This window comes from Puccinia triticina, chromosome 7A, assembly GCF_026914185.1.
Source record: "Puccinia triticina chromosome 7A, complete sequence".
NCBI lineage: Eukaryota > Fungi > Basidiomycota > Pucciniomycetes > Pucciniales > Pucciniaceae > Puccinia > Puccinia triticina.
Window position 1 is genome coordinate 2115252 of NC_070564.1, and position 23539 is coordinate 2138790.

The following is a 23539-nucleotide window of genomic DNA, read 5'->3' on the forward strand; positions in this document are numbered from 1 at the left end:
TTTGATGCAGTCCAGGCCAACTTTCAAGGCACTATTCGGTTCAGGCAGATGGAGCTTATCGACTGGCTTCTTGAATTCAAAATCACCGGTCCAACGACCAATCCAGCTCACGTCCAAGGGTTGTTCAATAAAGTTTTTGACGTATTTGCAGATCTCAAAAACGTACAGGCAGCTCTTCCCCCGCTGGTTGAGGGCCTCATACTTCAAGCAATCGCACCGGCTCCCTCGACGATGTCTAGGTCTCAATTGTTCCAGAACATATCGCTTCAGCTCGGAAGCAAAAAAGACGCCACTGCTTGCAACATACAAACAATTATTACTTCGGCATACGGGGAGAGTAATTGCTTCAATAGTAACTCGGCTTCGAATGTGTCCGTTTTCCGTTCTGTCCCTCATCCCCAACAGTCATGGAACATGTCGAGAACACCACAAGCTCCTCAGAACCCTACTGGACGATTTCAAAACCGATCCAACCCACAGGGACAACAACAGCGACACCGTCAACCAAACGTTGGAAAACCCGGAAATCCGACTGTCGAGGACATATCGGCTGCTATTAACAACATCAACAAAGGGAATCAAGGACCCAGCGATTGATCTTTATTTGACGGGAAGCCATGTTCCTACTGTGGAGTGCAAGGGCATTGGAGGTCGTCTTGCCCGACACTCCGCAGCAATGCCAAGCTGCCTCCCCCTAACACTCCTTTATATGGTCGCCCCGCTTCCGGTTTCGCCCGCCAGGTCGCACCTCCGAACGGCCCTCCCGCAGGACATGATCAGGATGTGGCGGTCCGATCAGCTGCGGGTGCGGATGCGATGGGTGCCACCGGCGATGGCACTGTTTTGGATTCTGGGGCGACCCATCACGTGAGCGGCTCTTTCCACTCATTTTTCTTGTTGTCTCCGTTAAATCCTCCGATGAAACTAAAATTGGCTTTGTCCGACGGTTCCATGCTGGCGACGCATAGTGGGTCCCTCAAGATGGTCAATGGGGATGGTACCCTCACGATTCCGAAGGTTCTATACAGCCCGGAGATGACCGGAACGCTCATTAGTCTGGGACAACTTATCAAATCCGGATTCCAGCCGTTTTTTCTTCCAAACCACAATATTTTCTTAATCTCAAGCTTCGCCTCAATCACTGCAAAGTTTCTACATCGATCTTGGTTTATCAATCCTTCTTCTTTTTGTTTCTTTTCATCAACTGCCCATTCTGTATCTACCCGCTCCGGACTTCAATCGAGATCTCCGGCCTATGAGTGGCATTGTCGTTTGGGCCATGTCTCCGATGGGGTAGCAAAGGATTTTCTTAAACGGTTTGTACCATCCTTCGACTTAAAACTCTGGACACCGTTTATCTGTGAGACCTGCAAACAAACCAAAAGCGAACGCCGTCAACAATCACTACCCGAAGTCATTCCGCGAGAAAACCGTCTTGATCTACTAGTCACCGATGTTATGGGACCATTCGACCCTGACGTACATAGCAATCGATTCTTACTCACAATCCGCAACCACGCTACTACATACTCGTTTGTATATCCCATGAAGTCAAGGTCCAAAGTTCCACAGATCATCATGGCACTCGTGCGAAAGATGGTCACACAATTCAAGTCGGCACCAAAATTTATACGATTGGACAACGCTAAAGAGTAAACTGTGAAGCCTCTTTCAGATTATCTGGATTCAATCGGATGCCAGATGATTTTTACGTCACCCTATACCCCGGAGCAGAATGGGGAAGCAGAGAGACTCAACAGAACGCTAGGGGACATTGCTAGGACGACATTGGCTCATTCGGAACTGCCATCAAAACTATGGTTGTATGCGTACCGGTGCGCATGCTTCCTCGTTAACCGCATCTCCAACCAACAATGCAAGTCAACACCTCTTGAGGAGTGGGCTGTACGGCAGCCTTGTGCCGATACATTCTATCCTTTCGGTTCTCGTGCAAGTATTCATATTCCAAAAGATCGACGTCGAAAACTTGACCAACGCGGCTGGACGAGTTACCTTGTTGGCTATCAGGACGACGAGAGGGGATGGTTCTTCTGGAACCCCATTACTCAGAAAGTAATCAACTCTGAGTGTGCCTCTTTCTTAGATTTCCAAGGGAAACCTTTATTTCCTTCTCCCACCTTCCTCGCTAACAATCCCATTGCCCGTAGAGTTCTGACGCTGGGTCGGGAGCGCACCAAGGAAATTTGCGAGGAGCAAGATAGCCAGCTCGATCTACTTCAAGCGACTTCAGACGTTGATATTCCCTCGACTTTACAACAAGCGTTGCGATCCCCAGCGGCGGACGAATGGAGAAAAGTGTGCATGACGGAATGGAACCAACTCACAGACATCGACACATTTGACATCATGGACAAAGAAAAAAAACATTCAATAGGAACTCGGTTTGTTTTTGACATCAAGCGCAATACAGACGGCTCGGTTAACAAGTTGAAGGCTCGGTTTGTGGTGCAAGGATTCAAGCAACGTCTTGGGAAGGACGTACGGTCAACCTTTGCCCCGACGGCATCACTCTCGACCTTACGGATTCTACTAACTCTAGCCATGTGAAATAAGTGGTTCATCAATTCTTTTGATATCACCGGGGCTTTTGTGCATAGCCCAATTGAAGAAACCATTTACGTTGATCCACCGGTTGAACTATTTCCTCACCTCAAAGGTAAAGTCCTCAAGTTAAAAAAGGCGTTGTACGGTACCCGTCAAGCAAGCCGATGTTGTTGGAAACACTTCAAAGGCTTGCTTCACAGCTGGGGATTCGAATGCAACGAGGTGGAGGAGTGCCTGTATCGGTATAGGAAGGGGGATTCTATCATCATCGTTTGGATTCACGTGGACGATGGAATAGTGTTTGGAAATGATCAGCAGAGCATTGATATTCTTCGACAAAACATGGACCAAAACTTACGGCTCAAATGGGATTCTAAGCCAGACAAGCTCGTGGGAATCCGACTGGAATATGAAGATGATGCAGTATTTCTAAGCCAACACATGCTTATCGACCAACTCGTGGAGAAGTATAAGAAAGAGGTTAAGGGCCAATTGCTGGCCACACACACTCCATTGACGGGCGACAACCTAATCACTTCGTGGGGGGAGCCGATCTCGCCGACTCTTTACCAATCTCTCATTGGCTCAATAAACTACCTCGCACTCGGTACTCGACCGGATATCAGCTTCGCGGTCAACTGTCTAGCTCGCTTCAGTACCAATCCGAATGAATCACATTGGGACGCATTATCAAGATTGGTTCAATACATCCACACGACTAGATCCAAAAGATTGAAAATATCGTCGACGGGAGACGAGATGACAACATGGGTAGATGCTAATTGGGGGGGGGAATTTCAACAATCCACCTCAGGTTTTGTGATCACTCTGTTCGGGACTCCGGTCGCTTGGGGGTCGCGAAGGCAGAAAGTGGTCGCCATGTCAACTTGCGCGGCGGAATTCATCGCATTGGGACAATCAGTCGATTTTCTCCTGTTCCTTGTACCAATACTCAAGTCTCTCGACATCCATCCAAAACTATCGATCAAATGCGACAATAGGGCAGCGGTTTTAATCTCAGACGACAACGCTTCAAAGGGAAGAATGAAAAGCTTGGAGCAAAATTTTTTCTTTGTCAACGACGCTGTTTGGGAAAACAACATTGAGCTCAACTGGGTTTCCACCAAATCGAACATTGCGGATTTTCTGACGAAGCCGGTCAAAGCGACAATTCACCACAACTCCATGGAAAAAGTATTTCTTTAATAATGTGTCCTATCTCAGTTTCTCTTCTAGTCTAATATCTATCACCTTTGCCAATCCTTATGTCAATTTTTTTCGTTCAAACTTTTCTCACTTATTTCTATCTTCTCAAAATTGGTTGTACTTAGATGTGTGGAGTTTGAGGGGGGGGTGTTGTAGTGTGCGGTGTGCAAACTCCACATTTGGAGTATGGAGTAGTCAAGAGGCGGGCGTGGAGGAGCAATGTCAACTTAAGGGTTTTCACTTCAAAGCAACAAAGGAAATACAAGGAAACTGAGACAGGCAAGAAGTTTTTTTGCAAGGCAACTAAGAAAATGATGAGAACAGAAGATAAAATGGTGCGGGGTGAGGGTGTTGAGAGGTTGGCAAAGTTGTTTCTTGTGAGGTTGCCGGCTGTGTTGTAAGGTTTGCCGGGTTGAGTTGCGGGCCGGGTTGTTGCAAGGATGAGTTGCCGGCCGGGTTGTTGCAAGGTTGAGTTGCCGGACGGGTTGTTGCAAGGTTGAGTTGCCAGCCGGGCTTATTGTGAGGTTGAGTTGCCTCGGGGCCGGGGGGGAGGGGTGAGGGGTGTTACATGTATACGGTCCGGTGGTGTGATGTGCTGTACGTACACAGCAGGCCCACGGCGACCAATCGGGGACGCACCTGTATGGTCGCCGCGACCCCGCAACAAGGGGACATTGGAGTGCGTCGGGGTCAAGGTAGTCAGGTCCCACGCAGCGGGGACGCAACCCGTGAGGTTCCTGGATGGGTGACACGACCGGGGAAGCACGTCCCCAGAACACACTTCTGACCATATGACCCAGGGCTCATCCATGGGCTGAAAGATTATCCGGTCTTATCACGTGGATTATGTTATCCGGTCACATGACTCAAAAGTGGTACGGACAGTGACCCGTGAGAAACGTGCCAGATATTCTTTGGGGGGCCCAGGTTTTTGGCCGGACGGACCAAGAGATTACAGCAAAATACACTGGCAGTTTTTTTTTATTTCTCAAGGGGCGGGGGGAGTATATGGATGGGGGTACATAGGAGATTACATAGAAAACTGTGGGACAGAAACTCAGCCAGATACTCGCTCTGCTGGGCCTGCGGTGGCTTGCTGTTTGGGATTGATAGCTGGAGGGGCTGGATGGACAGTCAGAGCATGGGGGAGGGTGGTTGTGAGGTGAGCGGGGAGGCATGATCATTAGTATCATCGCAGGCAAGTCAATCGTTGAGAGTTAGGTCAACAGCGGTCTGGGTGAGGAGTAAAGGTTCTGGCCCTCAGCGGTCGGGAGAGGTTCTGGGCGGAGAAGACAATTGGGCAGGTGGGGGTGACCAGCAAGGCTGGTTCACACTTGTCTTAAAAACTCAAACAAACCTGGAGCCCCCCGGAAAGGGCTCCACTGCTTGAAAACCATTGTCGAGGTCAGACCTGTGGGTGCGAGCCGAGGCTGGGCCCCAAGGGAAAGGGCTACACTACCGCTGGGTGGCACAGCCTGGGTCAACCATCTAATGACGGAGCCCTACTGTTCTTGTGACGCACCCGGTGACGCAGGCAGGACAATTGAGTCCTTTCTGGGTCACAGATGCGTGGGGGAGCCGGACTAGTGACTGGGCACGTCCCAGTGGGTGGCATAGGTGCAACACGGGACTTGCAGTCCCAGGTGCGCCCTATTGCGTCGTACGACGCCACGGCTACTGTTGCGTACTGGTTACGGTTCCAATTCACGCGGGGTAGTCCCGCTGTGTATGTACACAGCGGGCGCAAGGCAACCAATCGGGGACGCACCCGGATGGTCGCCGCGACCCCGCAACAAGGGGACGTTGGGGTGCGTTGCGGTCAAGGTAGTCAGGTCCCACGCAGCGGGGACGCGACCTGTGAGGGTCCTGGATAGGTGGCACAACGGGGGAAGCAGGTCCCCGGAACGCACTTCTGAATGTATGACCCAAGCTCATCCCACCAGATTGTGGACTGAAAGATTATCCGGTCGGATCACGTGGGTCATTTTATCCGGCCACATGACTCAAATGGGGTCCGGACACTGACCCGTGAGAAACTTGCCAGATATTCTTATTTATTTTTTTTTGGGGGGGGGCAAGTTTTTGGCTAGACGGACTAAGCAATACAATTTTTCTTGGATCAAGTTACAGCAAAGGGGGAAGAATACACGGATGGGGGTCCGGGGGACATCATCGGAGCGGGGGGTACATAGGAGATTGCACAGGAAAAAAGATGAAGCAGGCTGCTGGTGGCAGAGGTGAGAGTTCCGGGTGCATTTGCGACTGGATGAGATGGAGGAGAAACTGGAGCAAGGGGAGACCTTGGGCGTAGACAGTGCGGGAAGCCGTTGGCGGGGCCGGATGTGGTGGCTTGCTGTTCGGAATTGATAGGAGAGGCTGGATGGGCATTCATAGCATGGGGGAGGGTGGCTGTGAGGTGAGCGGGGAGGCATGATCATTTATAATATCATTTCAGCGAAGTCAGTTGTTGCTGCTGGAGAGTAATGTCAACAGCAGTCTGGGAGGAGCCAAGGTCTGGCCCTCAGCGGTGGGGAGATCAGGTTCTTGACGGGAAGATAATGGGCAAGTGACCAGCGGGAGTGAATCACACTTCTATTTAAAACTCAAAAAAACCTGGAGCCCCTCCAGAAAGGGCTCCGCTGCTTGAAAATGACCATCAAAGGCAAACCTGTGGGTGCGAGCCGGGGCTGGGCCCCCAGGGAAGGGGCTACACTACCACTGGGTGTCGGCGGTGACAGTACAGCCTGGGTCAACCGTCTAATGACGGAGCCCTACTGTTCTTGTGACGCCCCTGGTGACGCAGGCAGGACACCCAAGTCCTTTCTGGGTCACAGGTGCGTGGGGAAGCCGGAGTGACTGGGCTCATCCCAGTCAGTGGAATAGGTGCAACATGGGGGCTTGTAGTCATAGGTGCGTCCTATTGCGTCGTACAACGCCACGGCTACTATCGCGTCCTCCTTACGGTTCCAATTCACGCGGGGTAGTCCCGCTGTGTAAGTATGTGTAAGCGGGTGGTTATGTGGTTGTGTAGTGGGGGTGATGATGGGTGATGTGTAGTGCGGGGGGGGGGGGGGGGGGGGGGGAGGAGGGGGGACTTGGAGCAAAAATTGGGGGCTGAATAGCTGGTATTTTGGGTTGGGCTGGAACTGCTGGAAATTTGTTAGGCCCTGTTTGGCAGCGTCATATGACGCAGCGTAATAATAGGAAACATGCTACATTACATATGGTAAAACATGTCTTTTTAGGATAATCTTTTGAAAGTAAACCCTCATAAGGCTTGGCAGTTTACTTCCAAAAGATCAGGCGGAAAAGTAGTGTCTTACACAATGTAGGGGGACATGGCAAGATTATTTATTGCGTAATAATCACACTGCCAAACAGGGCCTTAATATTTGGCGGTAAGTGACGCCTTAGTGTACCATTAAAAACGCGCGCCATACCATGTATAGTATAGTGGGGAGTAGTGGCCACGGGTGGGCGTTATAAGAGAGAACCGATGAGGATGAAGTAAGAGGATCATACTTTTGATGATACTTTTGATTTTGGATGTTTTGAACGGTGGTCGGTTTTTGGTGGTTGTGGTTGAGTTCCCGCAATCTCCCTAGTGCATATATTCAATGTGGTCCACCAACAAAAACTATGAAATAGAGAAAAAGAAGAGAAGAAAACAGCTAGCCAACACCAGCCAAGATGTTCTCAGTCAACCGATTCGACCCAAACCAGCAGCAACAGCAACAGCAGCCAAGCCAGGAAAACACTTTCAACCCACTCTCGAGACTCAACCAAAGACTCCAAGAGAAGAATTCAACAGCACCAGCACCAGCACTAGCACCAGCAGAAACTGAAAGCACCCATGAACGACCAACAACCGCCAGCACAATCCATGCCGACCGACAAGCTGTCATCGACAAACCTGAACCCTCACTAGATCTGAACCAGCCACTGACCAAGAAACAAAAGGCTCGTCTCAAGCTGGGCTTCACCGGGGCAAACACCATCCCTCTACCATCCCTAGAAACACCCAAGCCAAAATCGAGCGCAAAGCTCAAGTATCTCAAGCGCAAGAAGGAGCGCAAGAAATCCAGGAAACGGACGACTACGACATCTGCCGAAACAAAGAAAACTATCAAACAGGAACCGCTCCAATCTACTAGTGTGGCCCCAGCCGATCAAACCTCTGAACCCGAGAACCATGAGAAAGAACTATGCTCAGATCCACCTCTTAATACGACAGCCGGTCGGGCTGCATCCACCGCGAGTAATGAAGACCCGCCCCCAGAGAAACCCAAACGAGCCAAGCGACCGAAGAACCTGGACGTCGCCTTGGAGAAGATTTCGAAAAAGAAGAAGAAGAGGAATCGAGAGCCAACACCAGATGACCAAGAGGAGCGGGAGTCCAAGGCGGGTGATCAAGATGAAGATCAAGATGCACCACGGCCGACGCTCGTCGAAGAGATCAGCCAGCCGGGAGCACTTCCCCGCTTCCCAGCACCCACCAATCCCTCCCTACCCGACCCACAACTCTTGGCCCGACTGGCCATGGGATTGGGCGACCCGGACCCTGCAGAGATCGCCGATCCCCAAGCCGACACCGGCATGGTCCGCTTCGATAGCGCCGCCACTCTCCCCTTGTCCCAGCTCGAAGCCAGGGCTTCTGCCCCGGGCCAATTCATACAGGCTCTCTCCCTCAGCCCCCAGTCTATCTCCCGACTGAAACAGCTGGAATTCGAAAACCTCCTTGCAGGTAACCACTTTCCCCTCCACAAACAATCCCTTTTCAAGCTAACCTTTCTGTTGGGGCACACTCTTTCCTTTTCTCCTGTTTAGTGCAAATCGCCGTGTTTTCAATCCTCATGCCACCTCTGAGCGCACACCCAAACACACCCGCCTCCAGCCTATACCCTAGCCGGCGACCTCCTAGAGACTTATGCGTCAGCGCACCAACTGGGTCTGGAAAAACGTTGAGCTACATCGTGCCGATCGTCGAGGTAAATGCAAACCCAGCGCAATATCGTAACCCACTCGTCTCACTGTTAACTCGATTTCATCCTTAGACCTTGTCTTCCCGGGTCGTCTGTCGTCTGCGGGCGTTGATCGTGCTACCTACCCGAGACCTTGTCCTTCAAGTCAAAAATACATTCGACTGTTTCTCTAAAGGGACAGGCCTGAATGTAAGTCTGTTTCCTCGCCGGATCCTAGAAGAACAAAGCTCACATAAAACCCACTCTGTCTAGGCCGCAATCATCACTGGACAGCATTCATTTACCAAGGAACAGGCTCAGCTCAGTTGTTCTCGTGACGGATTGGAAGGCACGGTGGATGTAGTGATCGCGACGCCGGGAAGGCTGATCGATCATCTTAACTCCACCCCCGGATTCTCGCTCCAGCACCTTTGCTTCCTGGTCAGTCAACTCAAAAAGCTCTGATGGTTCATTGCTGTTGTTGGAAATCTTACGCAGTCTTCTGTTCTTCAAAGTTAGGTGCTCGATGAAGCCGATCAGCTCTTGAACAAATCTCAGGCCTGGTTACATCAAGTCCTATCTACCACCACTAATGGCCCATCCAACTCGCAAGAAATCCCCGAGCCTGTTAAAGACTCGTCCAATAATCCCAAGTCACTGCTCGGTCTTCAATCATCTGAGCCCCTCGAACCCTCAAATCTTCTTCCATCACACCTTTCCGATGACCCTCTCCCTTCGTTTTTCAACCCGGATAGTCGTGCTGATGGTCTTGCCCAGAACCTGCCTATCGAGACGTACAACCCGTGCCGATTACGTCCCGTGAGCGGCTTTGACCCCCTTGCACCAAAAAATAAATCAATGTCGTGGGCTAACTCAGCATTCTTTGCGTTGATGTGTGCATTTTAACAGTTTCGAATCTTGTTGTTTTCGGCTACTCTGAGGAGGGATCCCGTGAAGCTTGCCCATCTGGGCCTCCGCCGGCCAGTCTTTGTCAAAATCTCCACATCCTCCTTGGGCGATGTAGGTATGGATAACGGGGGTCGAGAGGGTGGCCAAGTTGATTTTGTGGATCAATTGAATAGCTACAGTCTGCCTAAGACCCTTAAGGTTCGTCCGTCTTTGTTTTTTGCTGCTGGATGATTGAGAGAATGTTCGCTGATTGAAGTGGTGTTTATAGCAACATATTGTTGTCACCAGGACGGATTTGAAGCCGTTAGTGTTCTTCAAATTAGTTCAGTCACAACGGATCGAAAAAGCGTTATGTTTTTGCAAATCAATCAACGGAGCGCGTCGATTGACCGGGCTGTGTCGACTCATGGCCGAGCAGCTGCAAGCATCTCCCGCTTCCACTGAGCTTGGGCCCGAAGCCGACCCGCAACAGACAGAAAATCAAGCTCCAAATGGCGGGTTAGATCTTGCGAAGCTGTGTCGGGTCGAGTGCTTCTCGAGTGATCTGAGCCCGGCCGACCGTAAAAAAATCTTACAAAAATTCCAATCCGGCGAAATCAACATGTAAGCTGATCACACTCAACGTGACCAAAAAGAAACACAGAGAAATGATGAAAGATGCGAAAAAAAAACACAAGGTTGATATGTTCGGACATAATAGCCCGAGGGATCGACATCGCAGGGGTGCAGAACGTGGTCAACTACGACTCGCCGATCGACATTAAGAAGTATGTGCATCGGGTGGGAAGAACGGCGCGGGCGAACGAGCAGGGCCGCGCGTTCACTCTCGTCGAGTCCCAGGAGGCCAAGTTCGTCAAGGGGTTCCTGAAGACTGGGTTCGCTGCGCTGTCTCCCGACCAACAGGTCGTCAGGATCCGCATCGATTGGCTCGACCTCCAAGCCCTTTCGCCCGCCTATAACGTACGTCTCTCTCTCTCTCTCTCTTCCTTTTTTTGCTTTTCACTTATTGCGGGGTTTTCTGTCTGTGTCGACTCGTAGATCGCGTTGAAAAAGTTGGGTGATTTGTTTGGGAGGTCGATCGATTTATAAATCGCCAGTTCAAAATTGCATCCAGGCCCCAATTATAAACAGTTTTTTGAGATATTTTTGAAATGGGTTTGAAATCAAAACAAACTTTGGTTGGTTTTCTTTTCAGTTCAAGTTTGCCGGGCGGGTTGGCTGGCACATGAAAAAGATAACTGCCAATATACCAGATTGCCACAAGGTTCCACAACTGAATCCCATTGGCAACAAAGTCAGTGGCCTCAAGACCTCCAGGAATATCACAATCCCCATGAGAGCCAACCACCAGGAAAAATGAACTGTCACAACTACAGGTGACATCAGGCTAAGCCCAATGAGCTACCCACCAGTACTTGCACAGTTGGCTGCATAGACAGCCCCCTGTAGGAAACAAAGGGGCCATTGTAGCCTAGTTGTGGTAGCACCAGAGCTGAAAAAAGTAACAGCCATTGTTGCTTGATGTCACCTGATGTCTGGTGACAATTTATTTTTCCTGGTTAATGCTGCAACAAATACAACAGGGGGGGTTCACAATAGGATAAAAATAAGGGCCTGTACCATGGGCCTCAATTTTGAAAAATTTCAACTTTTTTTGCCCTGTACACAAAAAATGAAAACTAGTGGGGGGTTCAAATTTTGAAATTCTTCACATTTAGGCTCAAGCCTACATTTTGGCCAGGCTCAGTTTTTGTACCAAGAAATTTTTAGGTAAATAAATTTGGAAAATTTCAATTTTCATGCCCTATGGTACAGGCACTAAAACTTTAGAGCTAATTTTAATGCCTTGATGAACAATTTTTTAAAAAATGAAGAAGTTGCTCTGATTCTCTAAAATTAGCTCTAAATTTTTATTTTTATCCTATTGTGAACCCCCCTAATACATGGAGTGTATATGTATGGTATTCAAAATTGCATAAGATTTTTTTACATAAAATCATAAACTGCAATTTTGGCTGGGAGATGTCACTTGAAGTTTTATGCACACTGACGTCTCCCAGCCAAAATTGGCTTTATGATTTTATGTAAACAGTGTCATATGCAATTTTGAATACCATAATGGTAAATATTAATTGAAGATGCATATCTATATGTCCAATTTTTTGTTTTTAGCTGCTATCTGCATAATAACAGCTGAAAACAAAAAACTGGCAATTTAGGTATGCATCTTATTCTTCAATGAAAAAAGTTTGCCATATACACTTCATGTATTGTATTTATTGCAGTGTTGCCAGAACCTCCAGGGGCAATATGATACTGACCTTGCCAGCAGACGCACATGACAAAACACTGGTCAATACAGATTCAATCTCACCACTGATCCAGATGGCCATGGAGACTGCCACACAGGAACTAACACCCCATTCTGTCTCACCTGTGAGGAAACAATGAGATCCCACAAAGTGGCATGCTCACAATGTTCAATCAAGCAGCCGTGGGCACCATGGGTTGGCCAACTGGGCCCTTGGAGGGTTCAGACCACACCATCAATCCTTGCATAGGTATGAGTCCCTTGAATCTAGTTGTTAAGCGGCTTCTGACCACAAAATTGATCCTTGCATAGGTCTAGGCATGAGTCCCTTGGATCAAATTACAAACAGCCCTCAGGTGGGACCCAAGGTTTTGTCCACTTGTCCCCCACCATCTTCTGACCAGGTCAACACTTCAGTGTGTGTGTGTTTAGTGAAGAGGCAGGCAGTTTTTTTTTCAGCCAGCCAAGGCTGAACACTGGAGATGTATTCCGGCTTTAGTCCTGGGGCCTGGCCTGCATGACAGACATATTGCCACTGCCTACCCACTTTGTCAGGGACAACAATGGGCCACTACGCTACACTGCGCTATTTGAGCGTCACGTGTCAGCATAGCAGCAATTATTTTTGGCCAGTAATCTGCAGTGTTAGCAGGATTCTAGGGCACCAAAAATGAGCTGTAGGAGACCTCCACCACCAACACCATATGGCCACAACCACCACCACATACACCTGTATGGATATCACACCAGCAAAAATCTGGCAGGGCAGACCTGACTTGGCTACAATTTCCCCAATATTATATACCCCTCTAGACTTCTGATCCTCAATCTGCCTTTTCCACCATTGGACTCAGAAGCTTCTTAGTTTTCTTCCCCCCACTTCAAGCTCCTCCATATCCATCCCCCCTGGAAAGAAACATCCTGTAAGTGTTTTAACATGGTGGAGTTTTGTAACAATCCGCCCCCTTGGAGGCCGCGCAAGCCCAGCAAATTTGAAATTTTGAGCTCAAAGGATTGGGCTAATAGTTATGAGAGGCAGTGATGAGGTAAAAAGAAAGGAATGAAACCTGCTGGCTACAAGCCTGTCTACTCAGTCTTTTTTTTAAAACCACAAGCTACACTCTCAAAAACATTTTGAAGAAATAGTAGTTTTTTTACAAGAAAACCTCATTCCTTTAGGGCCAATGTTGTGACCTGTTGTGACATTAAGGGAAGCCTCTCCTTCGAAAAAACTTTGCCCCTCCTCGGAGAGGTTTAGTTCAGCTCGAGGATTACCCAGGTGATGGGAAGGTGTGCTTCAGCGGGTAGGAAATGTACATTCTGAAGTGGGTCAAACAACACAAGCACCCAAATTAACTCCCACAAAAAAGTGCGAGTCTACACGTTCTTCCAATAGGGTGTGGCAGCCACAATCTGGTTTCCCCTTGGTCAACTTTTTGAGTGTGTTTCTGCTGTGATACTCACTGGTGTTTTTGGATAGGGGGTCACTTGGACCAGCAAGTCGTCAATCAGGAGGGGTTCCTCCTGGCCAATAAAGCTGCATGCGCTTCAAGAAGAACGTGTCTGATTGGACTTCATAGAGATGGAAATGCACGATTAGGGTTTGTTTAGATCTAATTTATCTGCGCTTGTAGATACAAGGTTTAAGCAGTTTTCGGCCAGTTTCGATCAGTTCAAGTTTTGTTTTGGGGCTCAGAAGGTTAACCGAAGATAGGTCTTTCTCACTGTTCGCAAGCGCGGCTTTCTTGAATTTGAAGAGTATGAAATGGGTGTTTGATTGGTCCTATTACATGTTTTTGGTTTTGGTAAAAAAATAAAACAGGGTTTATTGGAAAAGAATAGACGAAGAAAGTCGATTTTGAGAATGTGAAGGTCTAACCTGGGAGAGATTGGAGAATCCGAGAGATTTGATGAAGGTGACGAAGAGGTCGACGTCGACGAACCGACTGGTGACTTCAGCTATCCTCAGTTCACCGCTGAAGAAATGGGGGCATTCGTGTCAACCAGGAAGGATATGGACGTCGTTTTGAGAGAGAAAACGTATGTGTGCTCAACTCTTGCTTGAGTATCCGCCGAGCTTCAAAAATCATCCCGACCCAATTGGTGCTCATCAAGCTTAAACAACACACCCCTACATCCATCATCCCGTTCCCGATTCGATCATCTAACGAGCCTGGCAATGGAACCTGTAATTTTGTAACGTCCCACGCATCAAGAATAAGCTTACATCCTTCTTTTTTCCTTTTGTTCGTCGTGGTTTTGCTGGATTGGGCAAGCTTAACTAAAGTGGAACATTCAGCAACAGTGATCCAGCCTTCGGGATCGGCGACCAGATCATAACTGAACACTTTAAATTGATTTTGCCGAGTCAACGAACTTGCGTTGGCCTTTTTCTTGGACGAATTCGAAGAAGCAGAAGACGAAGAGGGGCACAGCAGTTTGGCGAGAGGGGCTTCCCCACAGCCTAAGTCAGCCACAAGAACAGGCGCATGATTTTTGAGAAGATGCGGGTCATGTTGGAGGTCATGAGCGATAAGATGGACCGGGTTCTGCGGCCAATGTTTGGTTTGGGAGCGGAAACCGAGATGATAGATCTCAAAGTTCGGGTTTTGTTCTCCGCTTCCGCCTCCCTCTTGCTCTTCTATTTCTAGCGATGGCGTTGATTGGAAAAGTTTGAGCGCTTCTGGGCCGGTTGAGGTGTATAGAGTCTCATTCAGAATCCGGAATCGGGAGCCATTCAAGCCCGAGTTCAATAGACCTTGTGCGAGTTGATGAGTTGCTGCTCCATTGATTGTCGAGCTTGGCCGGCTTTCTGCTTGTTCATGGGGCTGATGCTTTTTGGCTGGAGGATGTGAATTCTTGACTCGTTTTTTGGGATTGGGTGAGTCTTCTTTTCGCTGTTCCGATTGGGATGGTCGGCCAGTCGGTTGCTCAGTCGATCCGTTGGTCTGCTTCTTCTTCCGTTTAGTTTTTTTATCCGGGTTCACGTTTTCCTTCGGTATCGTCCATCCAGGCGTATCAAATAGTAGTTTGCTGTTTGGCTTCTTCATCCTTTCCTTTCAAATTGTGGCATGATTGTTTTGTTTGCCTGGGTCGGCTTCTCTGCTGACTGTGCATATGCATATTCATATGGTGCCCGACATTCAGCGTATGAAGATCGGTAAGCCGTTTACCACTTCGGTTCAGGCTTCGCCATTCTACTCATACCTACAGCACTTGCGACTCACGAGCATACATATACAGATGAGTTGTCCATGAAAAGAGATGAAAAGAGGAAAAGAGATGAAAAGAGGAAATGAATGAAAAGACGAAAAGAGATGAAAAGACATCATCTGTACATAGAAGTTGCAAGACCACTCGGATCCTCAACGTGTTTCAGGCTGTTTCAAGCTCCAACATGTTTCGTCCACTCAAGCTCGCTAAACATGAATCCCAGGACCTTAAAAATCATGGCACCGCTGAAATGTAGTCGACATCACCAGCCGAGAAGTCCGCCTGCCAGCTATCTACATCGAACACATCCAATCCAAACCATGTTGTATTGCCTCCTCCTGGCAGTCTTAACTGTCCTGATCCTCTCCTCTGATACAAGTGCCCAACCGCTCATTGAGGACACTGCGCGCTTCGGCCACGCTGGCAGCTTCAACCCATTCAAAATGCCCGACTACTTCACATGGGAGCCAACATCGGGACGAAAAACAGTCGGCCAAATTGATCACCACCCTGGAAAATTCGAACCTCACGGCAGCGGAAAAGTACTCATTTTTCTCGAACTTGTGAGTCAATCATGCTACCCCCTGCACATCTACAAGGTGAACCGTTACTGATCCCAATACACTCCATGAATGTCGCAACCACACCATGCCAAAAGGGGGCCCTACGACTGCCTAATTGGCACACCGACTCGGCCTACGAAATACTGAAGAATTTGGCCTCAGGAGAAAATAACGAAGTTTGGATGTATAGTGTAAAAGATCTCAAGTACCTGGACACGTATAGGACTATTCCTAATCTCAACATAGCGACAGAGCATGGGGCGGTACTGCGGATGGCGGGTTCTGATGTGATCAACAACGCTGTGCACCCTGAGGTACCACAGATTAAAACAGCAATGGCCGAAATCGCTAAACGTTATCGTAAGTTCCCTCACCGGATCTAGAAGAATTGAAACTGACACAAGTTGTGTATCCTGTCGCGTTTTTTACCCTCTCAGCCATCTTTAATATTCATATGTTACCAGGAGTAAACACTGTGTCATTTAGGTACAACAAAAAATACCACGGTGAGTCACAAGTGGAAAAAAATCCTGCAGCATTGACTAAGTTTTTGACATTCATTACAGATTATTTCGAACCAGTGGTTGTCGCGGACATAACAAAAATGTTAGAGCAGAGCCACCGGGACTTCACGTTCAGGCTAGATCAGATAGGCTATGGGGAAATTAAGCATAAAGAATCCGACAGAGGGAATCTCATCCACCACTTGCTAGTCACCAAGTGGTACTCGCGCGGAATCGCAATTGGACGTCGGGATGTTGATGAAGGCATGTTCAAAGCAATGAATATGGCAAATTCCTTCGGCGCCAATTTCCACACTGTGATTGTCAGCGAATCGGAGGAGCAGGAAACTTCTGCAAAATACAAATTGGCAAATACTTTCCAGGTTCTCCGGCTTCTCTCCGACTATGCCCGCCGCCAAGACAACTTCAAGTATGCCACTCAGACTGGACAGATAGACCCTATTAAACCGCCTCCAGACTCGTAACCAACCCTTTTATACATACATCTCTGCGCAAAGCAGTTGGGAAACAATTTGGAAAAATTAATCAATCATTTTGCTGTAAACTCGTTCTCTGTGGAGATCCAAAGAGTGTTGAGTAGAGATGGCCACGGGTAATCGTCGGCGGGTAGCCGGCACCTGTGGCTTGCGCGGGTACCCGCCTGGCGGGTGCGGGGGTTCAGTTTTGCTAGAAAAAAGGCGGGTACCCGCCTGTCTGACTGGGACAATAGAGGCCTATTGATGGCCAGAAGAGTTGCGGTCATCAAGAAAACACACCTCTCAATGACCGGAACGGTCCCGGTCATTGAGAAAACACACCTCTCAATGACCGGAAGGGGGAATGGTCCCAGTCATCAAGAGAAGTTAAAAAACCTCTTGATGACCGGAACGAACCTGGTCATTGTGAGGAGAAACACACCTCTCGATGACTGGTGCACACCCGGTCATTGAGGGGATTAAGTAATCCTCAATCATAGAGAGGAGTGTTTACTCTTCTCTCAATGGCCTGAGGGGAGCAAACACTCCCCTGAAATTGTCAATGACCGGAGCCCAGTCATCAAGCGTGTCCCTCCTCTCAATGGACGGGTCTGTTCCGTCCATTGAGGGAAGTGATCCTCTCAATGACCGGAGCAAACTTTTCATCATTCCTCTCGTTGCACAGTTTTCTCCGTTCATTGAGGGAGTGTTTCTCCTCTTGCTGACCGGAGCAGACCCGGTCATCAAGAGGATTACTTGATCCCCTCAATGATTGGGTTTCCTCTGGTCACCAAGAGGTGTGTTTCTCCTCGCAATGACCAGGTTTGTTCTGGTTTGCCTCTTGCATCCAGGTACTCGCCACTCCTAACTTATCTAAGTCCCGGAGGTGGGGGCGCAAAGCGCCTCCACCGGAGAGATTTATGCGGTATTGGTGATTTAGGACTGAGAGCAAAGGCCAAAAACACCAATTTTGATAAATGTTCCCATAGCTCCCTCACCTCCAAGGATTCCAACATTTTTTTTGGATCAGATGAAATATCAAAATCTTGTCTAATTTTTGATGCATTAATATCATCATAAGTCTGTAGGATTATGGACCCAGACCCCCACCCGCAGCTACCCGCAAGGAAGCTCGCGCGGTTAACCCCAGACGCGCAGCATTCCGCAAGGAAGCTCGCAACCAGAATAAGCCCAGCTGCTAAGAAAGGTAAGCTGATTAAGCCCCTTTCGCAGTACAAAGCCCCAGACCACAAGCTGACAAACATCGCTTTGACGATCGCAGCCGAGGATCAACCAGCAAGAACCGCACAGGTCAAAGCCCAGCCAAACAAACAAGAAAGACCAACCTTGTACGTCCCAAGAGCTAGATCATAGAAGACTTAGAAATAAGGCTGACTAGATCTTACATTTTCTACTACAGAACTCTTGCGGATCGACTCGGACCCAGAAAGAAACAAGACTCACTCGTAAGACTATTGGAGGTGCAAGCACCCGGTAAGCAGAAGAAACAGATCCAATACAGAACAAAGAGACAGAAGAGAAACTGACTCAGAACGTTGCGCGCACAACAAACAGACTCACAGCAATACCACCCGTTCCGACAGGACAAGACCAAGCTGCTACGCTGATTGGTCCCTGTCTCGTCTTGTATCCAAGTTCAGACAGACCCCGATCTCACGATTGACGGTACCAGACCCAGAACCAAGCAACCGGACAGAAGGTCCCTAAGCAAGCATCCTCCAGTGTTGCTTTTAGGTAAACACTTCTGTCCGAACTCTTTCTTACTTAACTATTAGTTTGTAAATACAACTAGTTTAACGGAGAAATTATTATTTTAGTTGTTTGAATTCTTTTAGATTTACAGTCTCGAGCTGCTCTTGCAAATCACCTCAAATCACAACTGAAAGCAACACCGGATGGCCAACCCCAAAGATCCTAAGGCTCCCAGCACTCGAGCCAGCGTGGAGCGCGCATCTCAGTCAAGGAACACCGCGAACCGGAATGACGCCTATAGCCCGGACAAAGACCATGTAAACGTCCCGAAATTCGACGGTTCTAACTTCCCGCTGTGGGAGCGCAAAATTAAGATGCACCTGCGTCCACGGTATCTCGAATCCTACTTGGATGAGCCAATGTCAACTGACCCGGACGAAGACGAGCTCCAAGGCGCCTTGCGGACTTGCAGCATTCTGAGTGAAGCAATATCCAACGCAATATTCACGAGCGTAATCAACGACGATAACGAACAAGACCCACACGCTATCTGGACTGACATCAAGACAATCTACGCGTCCGACTCACTCCTTTCAGTGTTCCAAGTCTGGAACAAGTGGCTAGATATTCAATACAACAAAGATATGAACAGCTACATTACGGAGATGGAGGAAAGTTTAGCTGAGTTCAGTTCGCTTGGTCTAAAAGTCCCAGACGTTTTAGTAGGCTGTGGAATCGTCGGAAAAATCACGAAGAGGCGACCATTGCTCATGCAGGCGCTGTTCGCCGATCTGAAAGCGCTGGCGAAGCCCAAAGAAATCATCGCTAAACTACGAGACATTGGAAGACATGAAACCGCGACAAAGAGGAAATATGTCGAGGATCCAGAACCCACCTCCACCGCTCTCGCCACCGGAACCAGTCGCCGACCTCCAAGGAAATCTAAAGGCCCCAAAGCAAGCGGATCAGGAAACTCAGACGTGCGATGCAGCAACGGCAAGCACAACCCAAGAGCAACGACTCACGTCGAGGCCGACTGTTGGACGATACATCCTCTATTGCGGCCGCAAGGCAGGCCGCTACAAGAAAAAGAGCGTCCGCAGAAGAAACAACGTAGTTCCTACCACGCTGAAGCGGACGATGATGACGGCGAAGAAGAAGCTCAGCATGCCACCATAGCCAAACCGACCTTCACCTACAACATGACGACCCCAGAGAAACCGCTGTCCACGATCCTGGACTCGGGAGCGAGCAATCACATGCTCAACTCCCTCAGCTTCTTTGTACAGACCACCCCCGTCCACATAAGCATACTCACCGGCAGCGGTAAATCCGAGCTCGTCGCCATCGCTCGAGGAACGGCAGAGTTGCATCTCCCAACTGGAGAGATCCTAGTTCTGCCAGGAGCACTCTATGTGCCTAATCTAACTCGAAACCTGGTCTCGATGATACAGTTGATGGATTGACGGGTAATCATCGGCGAGCGAAGCGGCTATTTTGAGGTTAAAATAGACAACAACAAGCCATTCCAGGTTAACATTTCCAACGATCTCCTTGAGATCGCCGATGTCACCGCAGCCCCAACTTCCCCCACCGGTCTGGCCACGACGGCATCCACTGCTTTATCAGACTTTCAAAAGTGGCATAATCGATTAGGCCACGCTAGTTCCGGACGAATCGCGCAAGCGGTGTCGGAGAAACTCAATCTGACAAAAACGCATGCTTGCACCGCGTGCATGCAGGGCAAACTCACCCGGATACCGTGCAACGGAACCTTCAAATCTGTTGACGCCTCTCTCAGCGTTGTCCACGCCGATCTGGTCGGCCCCATCTCTCCCCCAACGAATGGAGGCGCCAGGTACTTCCTAACACTCGTGGACCAGTACACCGGATACATCCACACGGTAATACTAAAGGAAAAGAGTCAATCTTGTCAGGCGATAATCGACTTCCGAGTATTCTTCGAGAAGCAAACAGGTCACCAGATGAAGAAACTTATCTCTGACGGCGGTGGGGAGTTCGTGAACGGCACCTTAAGCGATCACCTCAAATCTCACGGGGTACAACACAACGTCGCGCCACCATACACCCCGCAGAACAACGGTATGGCCGAGCGCGCCAATAGGACCATAATCGACATGACGCGCTGCTTGATGATGCAAGCGAATTTAGCCCCGGAGTGGTGGGCCGAAGCGGTTCAAGCGGCCACCGCGACAACCAACTGCCTTCCGTCGCTTGGAAAGAGCAAGGCATGTCCTCTTGAACTGATGTTCAAGCTCAAGCCGAACATCTCGTTCTTCCGGCCATTTGGCTGTCGAGTCTGGATTGTGAAGCCAAAACAGAAGCGCGAGTCAAAATTTTCTTCCATATCCTGGGAAGGCGTCCTGCTTGGCTATGAAAATGACTACTCGTCATACCGGGTCTATCGCACTGAAGACAAAACCGTGGTCATCGCCAAGCACGTTCATTTCGACGAAACTACTTTTCCCGACTGTCCCGCTCTTAACAAGAGCTTCACGGCACTGGGTAGCAACAAACTCCCTAGCTTCAAGCCCGATGAGCCGCTACCATTCGCCGAGGAGGACTCCCTGGCAGCGGATGATAGAGAAGAATCAGCAGAAGAGGAGCAGGAAGCGGAATCTCGTGACTTCGCCAGAATCATCACCGATCTTCGGTCAAGCAGCCCGACGAGCAACGCATCACCTGAACCTAGTCATATCGGACCCGTTCCTGCTTGTCAGCAACAAGCCCGAGCAGGCGGCAGTCGTTTCGCTTGGACGACGGCTCTGCCGCCCAAGGAAATCTCAAGCGGAATCGACACAAGTAACATAATCACAGGGAAGCGCAACCGCCAGGCCTACTTGATCGAAATCGAGCTCGACCCAAAGAATCATCGTCAGGCCATGAATGGCAGGGACCGAGACAGCTGGACCGAAGCCGAGAAAAGGGAAATCGCTAACATGGTTAAGCACCAAGTGTGGATCGTCCAAGCGCGCATTGACTCTGACGAGCCCATCCCATCCACCTGGGCATACCGGAGAAAACTTGGCCCCTCAAATGAGGTCATAGAATTCAAGGCGCGCATTTGCGCACAAGGATTCCGCCAAATTCACGGCAGAAACTTCAACGTGATATATGCCCCGACCGGAAAAGCGGCTTCGTTGCGCCTGCTAATCTCCTTTGCAGTAAATAACGGCTTGAAGATACACCAATTGGACGTTCGTAGCGCCTTTCTCACCTGTCCGCTCGAGGACAAAGTAACTCTCTTGCCGCCGCCGGGATTCGAATGCCCGGCGAACTCTGTACTGCAGTTGAAGAAAGCCATCTACGGCTTGCGGCAGGCGCCTCTTGTATGGTACAAGCGCTTGACAACTTACCTCAAAGGTCTTGGTTTTCAAATCTCAGTTTCGGATCCTTGCGTCTTCTGGAGACCCGACCAGAAGGACAAGCCAGCCACATGGCTTTTTGCACACGTGGACGATATAGTGATAATCAGTCGACGCCCAGAGGTCTTCAAAGCCGAGATGGAAAGGGAATTTGATATCAAATACCCTGGGGAGGCCGATTTTCTCTTAGGAATGAATATCGAGCGCTTTACCGACGGCCTTCAGATCAACCAAACCCAGTACATAGAAAGGAAGCTAGTTGAGTTCGGACTGGAGAACGAGCACCCCGCGAGCTGTCCCCTCAACCCTCGAGAACGCCTATCAAGAGCGACGGAGCAAGAAATGGCAGCCTTCAAGAAAATTGAAGTCAACTACCGCGGCCTAGTCGGCTCATTGAACTACCTGAGCATCCTGACAAGACCGGACATATCATTCGCCGTCAGTCAGTTATCTCAGTATCTTGAGAATCCAGGCATCAGGCAGTACCAGGCCGCTGTCCAGGTTTTTCGCTATCTCTCCGGAACTCGACATGTCGGTCTAACATTCAAGAAAACCAAAGGCGCCAACCTGAAAGCGTTCGCAGATGCAGACTGGGGCAACTGCCTGGATACAAGGCGCTCGACCACTGGCTTTGTTGTCACCCACGGAACTCACTTACTCAACTGGAAATCCAGTAAACAGCCGACTGTTTCGCTATCTACCGCGGAAGCGGAGTACAAGGCACTGTCGGACCTGGGCAGGGATCTAGCCTGGTTCGCCAGCCTCATCAAGGAGATCAACTTACAGTCAACTGTCGAAAACATTGAGGTGGCGGTCGATAATAAAGGAGCCATTGATCTAGCGAATAGCGAGACGTCTCAAAATAGCTTCAGAACAAAGCACATGGACATTCGCCTACATTTTGTTCGGGAGCTGATTCTACTGCATCTCATCAAACTCCGGCACGTCAAGACGACCGCTAACGCCGCCGACTTTCTCACAAAGGCCCTCGGCCGGTCGGTAATCCGACGCTCTCTCGCTCTGATCGGGGTAATCCAAATCTCCGAAGTTGCTTCGAATCTCGCGACTCGAAGCATGCGAGGCTGTAGGATTATGGACCCAGACCCCCACCCGCAGCTACCCGCAAGGAAGCTCGCGCGGTTAACCCCAGACGCGCAGCATTCCGCAAGGAAGCTCGCAACCAGAATAAGCCCAGCTGCTAAGAAAGGTAAGCTGATTAAGCCCCTTTCGCAGTACAAAGCCCCAGACCACAAGCTGACAAACATCGCTTTGACGATCGCAGCCGAGGATCAACCAGCAAGAACCGCACAGGTCAAAGCCCAGCCAAACAAACAAGAAAGACCAACCTTGTACGTCCCAAGAGCTAGATCATAGAAGACTTAGAAATAAGGCTGACTAGATCTTACATTTTCTACTACAGAACTCTTGCGGATCGACTCGGACCCAGAAAGAAACAAGACTCACTCGTAAGACTATTGGAGGTGCAAGCACCCGGTAAGCAGAAGAAACAGATCCAATACAGAACAAAGAGACAGAAGAGAAACTGACTCAGAACGTTGCGCGCACAACAAACAGACTCACAGCAATACCACCCGTTCCGACAGGACAAGACCAAGCTGCTACGCTGATTGGTCCCTGTCTCGTCTTGTATCCAAGTTCAGACAGACCCCGATCTCACGATTGACGGTACCAGACCCAGAACCAAGCAACCGGACAGAAGGTCCCTAAGCAAG

General features: G+C 49.3%; 3 protein-coding genes across 3 annotated transcripts; 2 read left to right on the plus strand and 1 right to left on the minus strand.

The window, feature by feature from the left end:
* Window positions 1-6329: 6329 nt before the first annotated feature.
* On the plus strand, window positions 6330-10730 carry PtA15_7A246 (uncharacterized protein; the record flags this gene model as incomplete). The annotated part of the gene is made up of 10 exons (XM_053170833.1): window positions 6330-6337; window positions 7647-8515; window positions 8599-8759; window positions 8826-8942; window positions 9006-9173; window positions 9252-9551; window positions 9642-9839; window positions 9910-10244; window positions 10319-10601; window positions 10680-10730. 10 exons carry the CDS (start codon window positions 6330-6332, stop codon window positions 10728-10730), a joined length of 2490 nt encoding a protein of 829 aa, XP_053022075.1.
* A 2840-nt stretch (window positions 10731-13570) lies between these two features.
* Window positions 13571-15002, minus strand: PtA15_7A247 (uncharacterized protein; the record flags this gene model as incomplete). Its single annotated transcript, XM_053170834.1, has 4 exons — window positions 13571-13735; window positions 13832-13928; window positions 14008-14138; window positions 14235-15002. The coding sequence occupies 4 exons, from the start codon at window positions 15000-15002 to the stop codon at window positions 13571-13573; spliced, it is 1161 nt and encodes a 386-aa protein (XP_053022076.1).
* A 483-nt stretch (window positions 15003-15485) lies between these two features.
* PtA15_7A248 (uncharacterized protein) lies at window positions 15486-16716 on the plus strand (the record flags this gene model as incomplete). Its single annotated transcript, XM_053170835.1, has 4 exons — window positions 15486-15728; window positions 15824-16088; window positions 16166-16234; window positions 16295-16716. The coding sequence occupies 4 exons, from the start codon at window positions 15486-15488 to the stop codon at window positions 16714-16716; spliced, it is 999 nt and encodes a 332-aa protein (XP_053022077.1).
* Between the last annotated feature and the right edge of the window lie 6823 nt (window positions 16717-23539).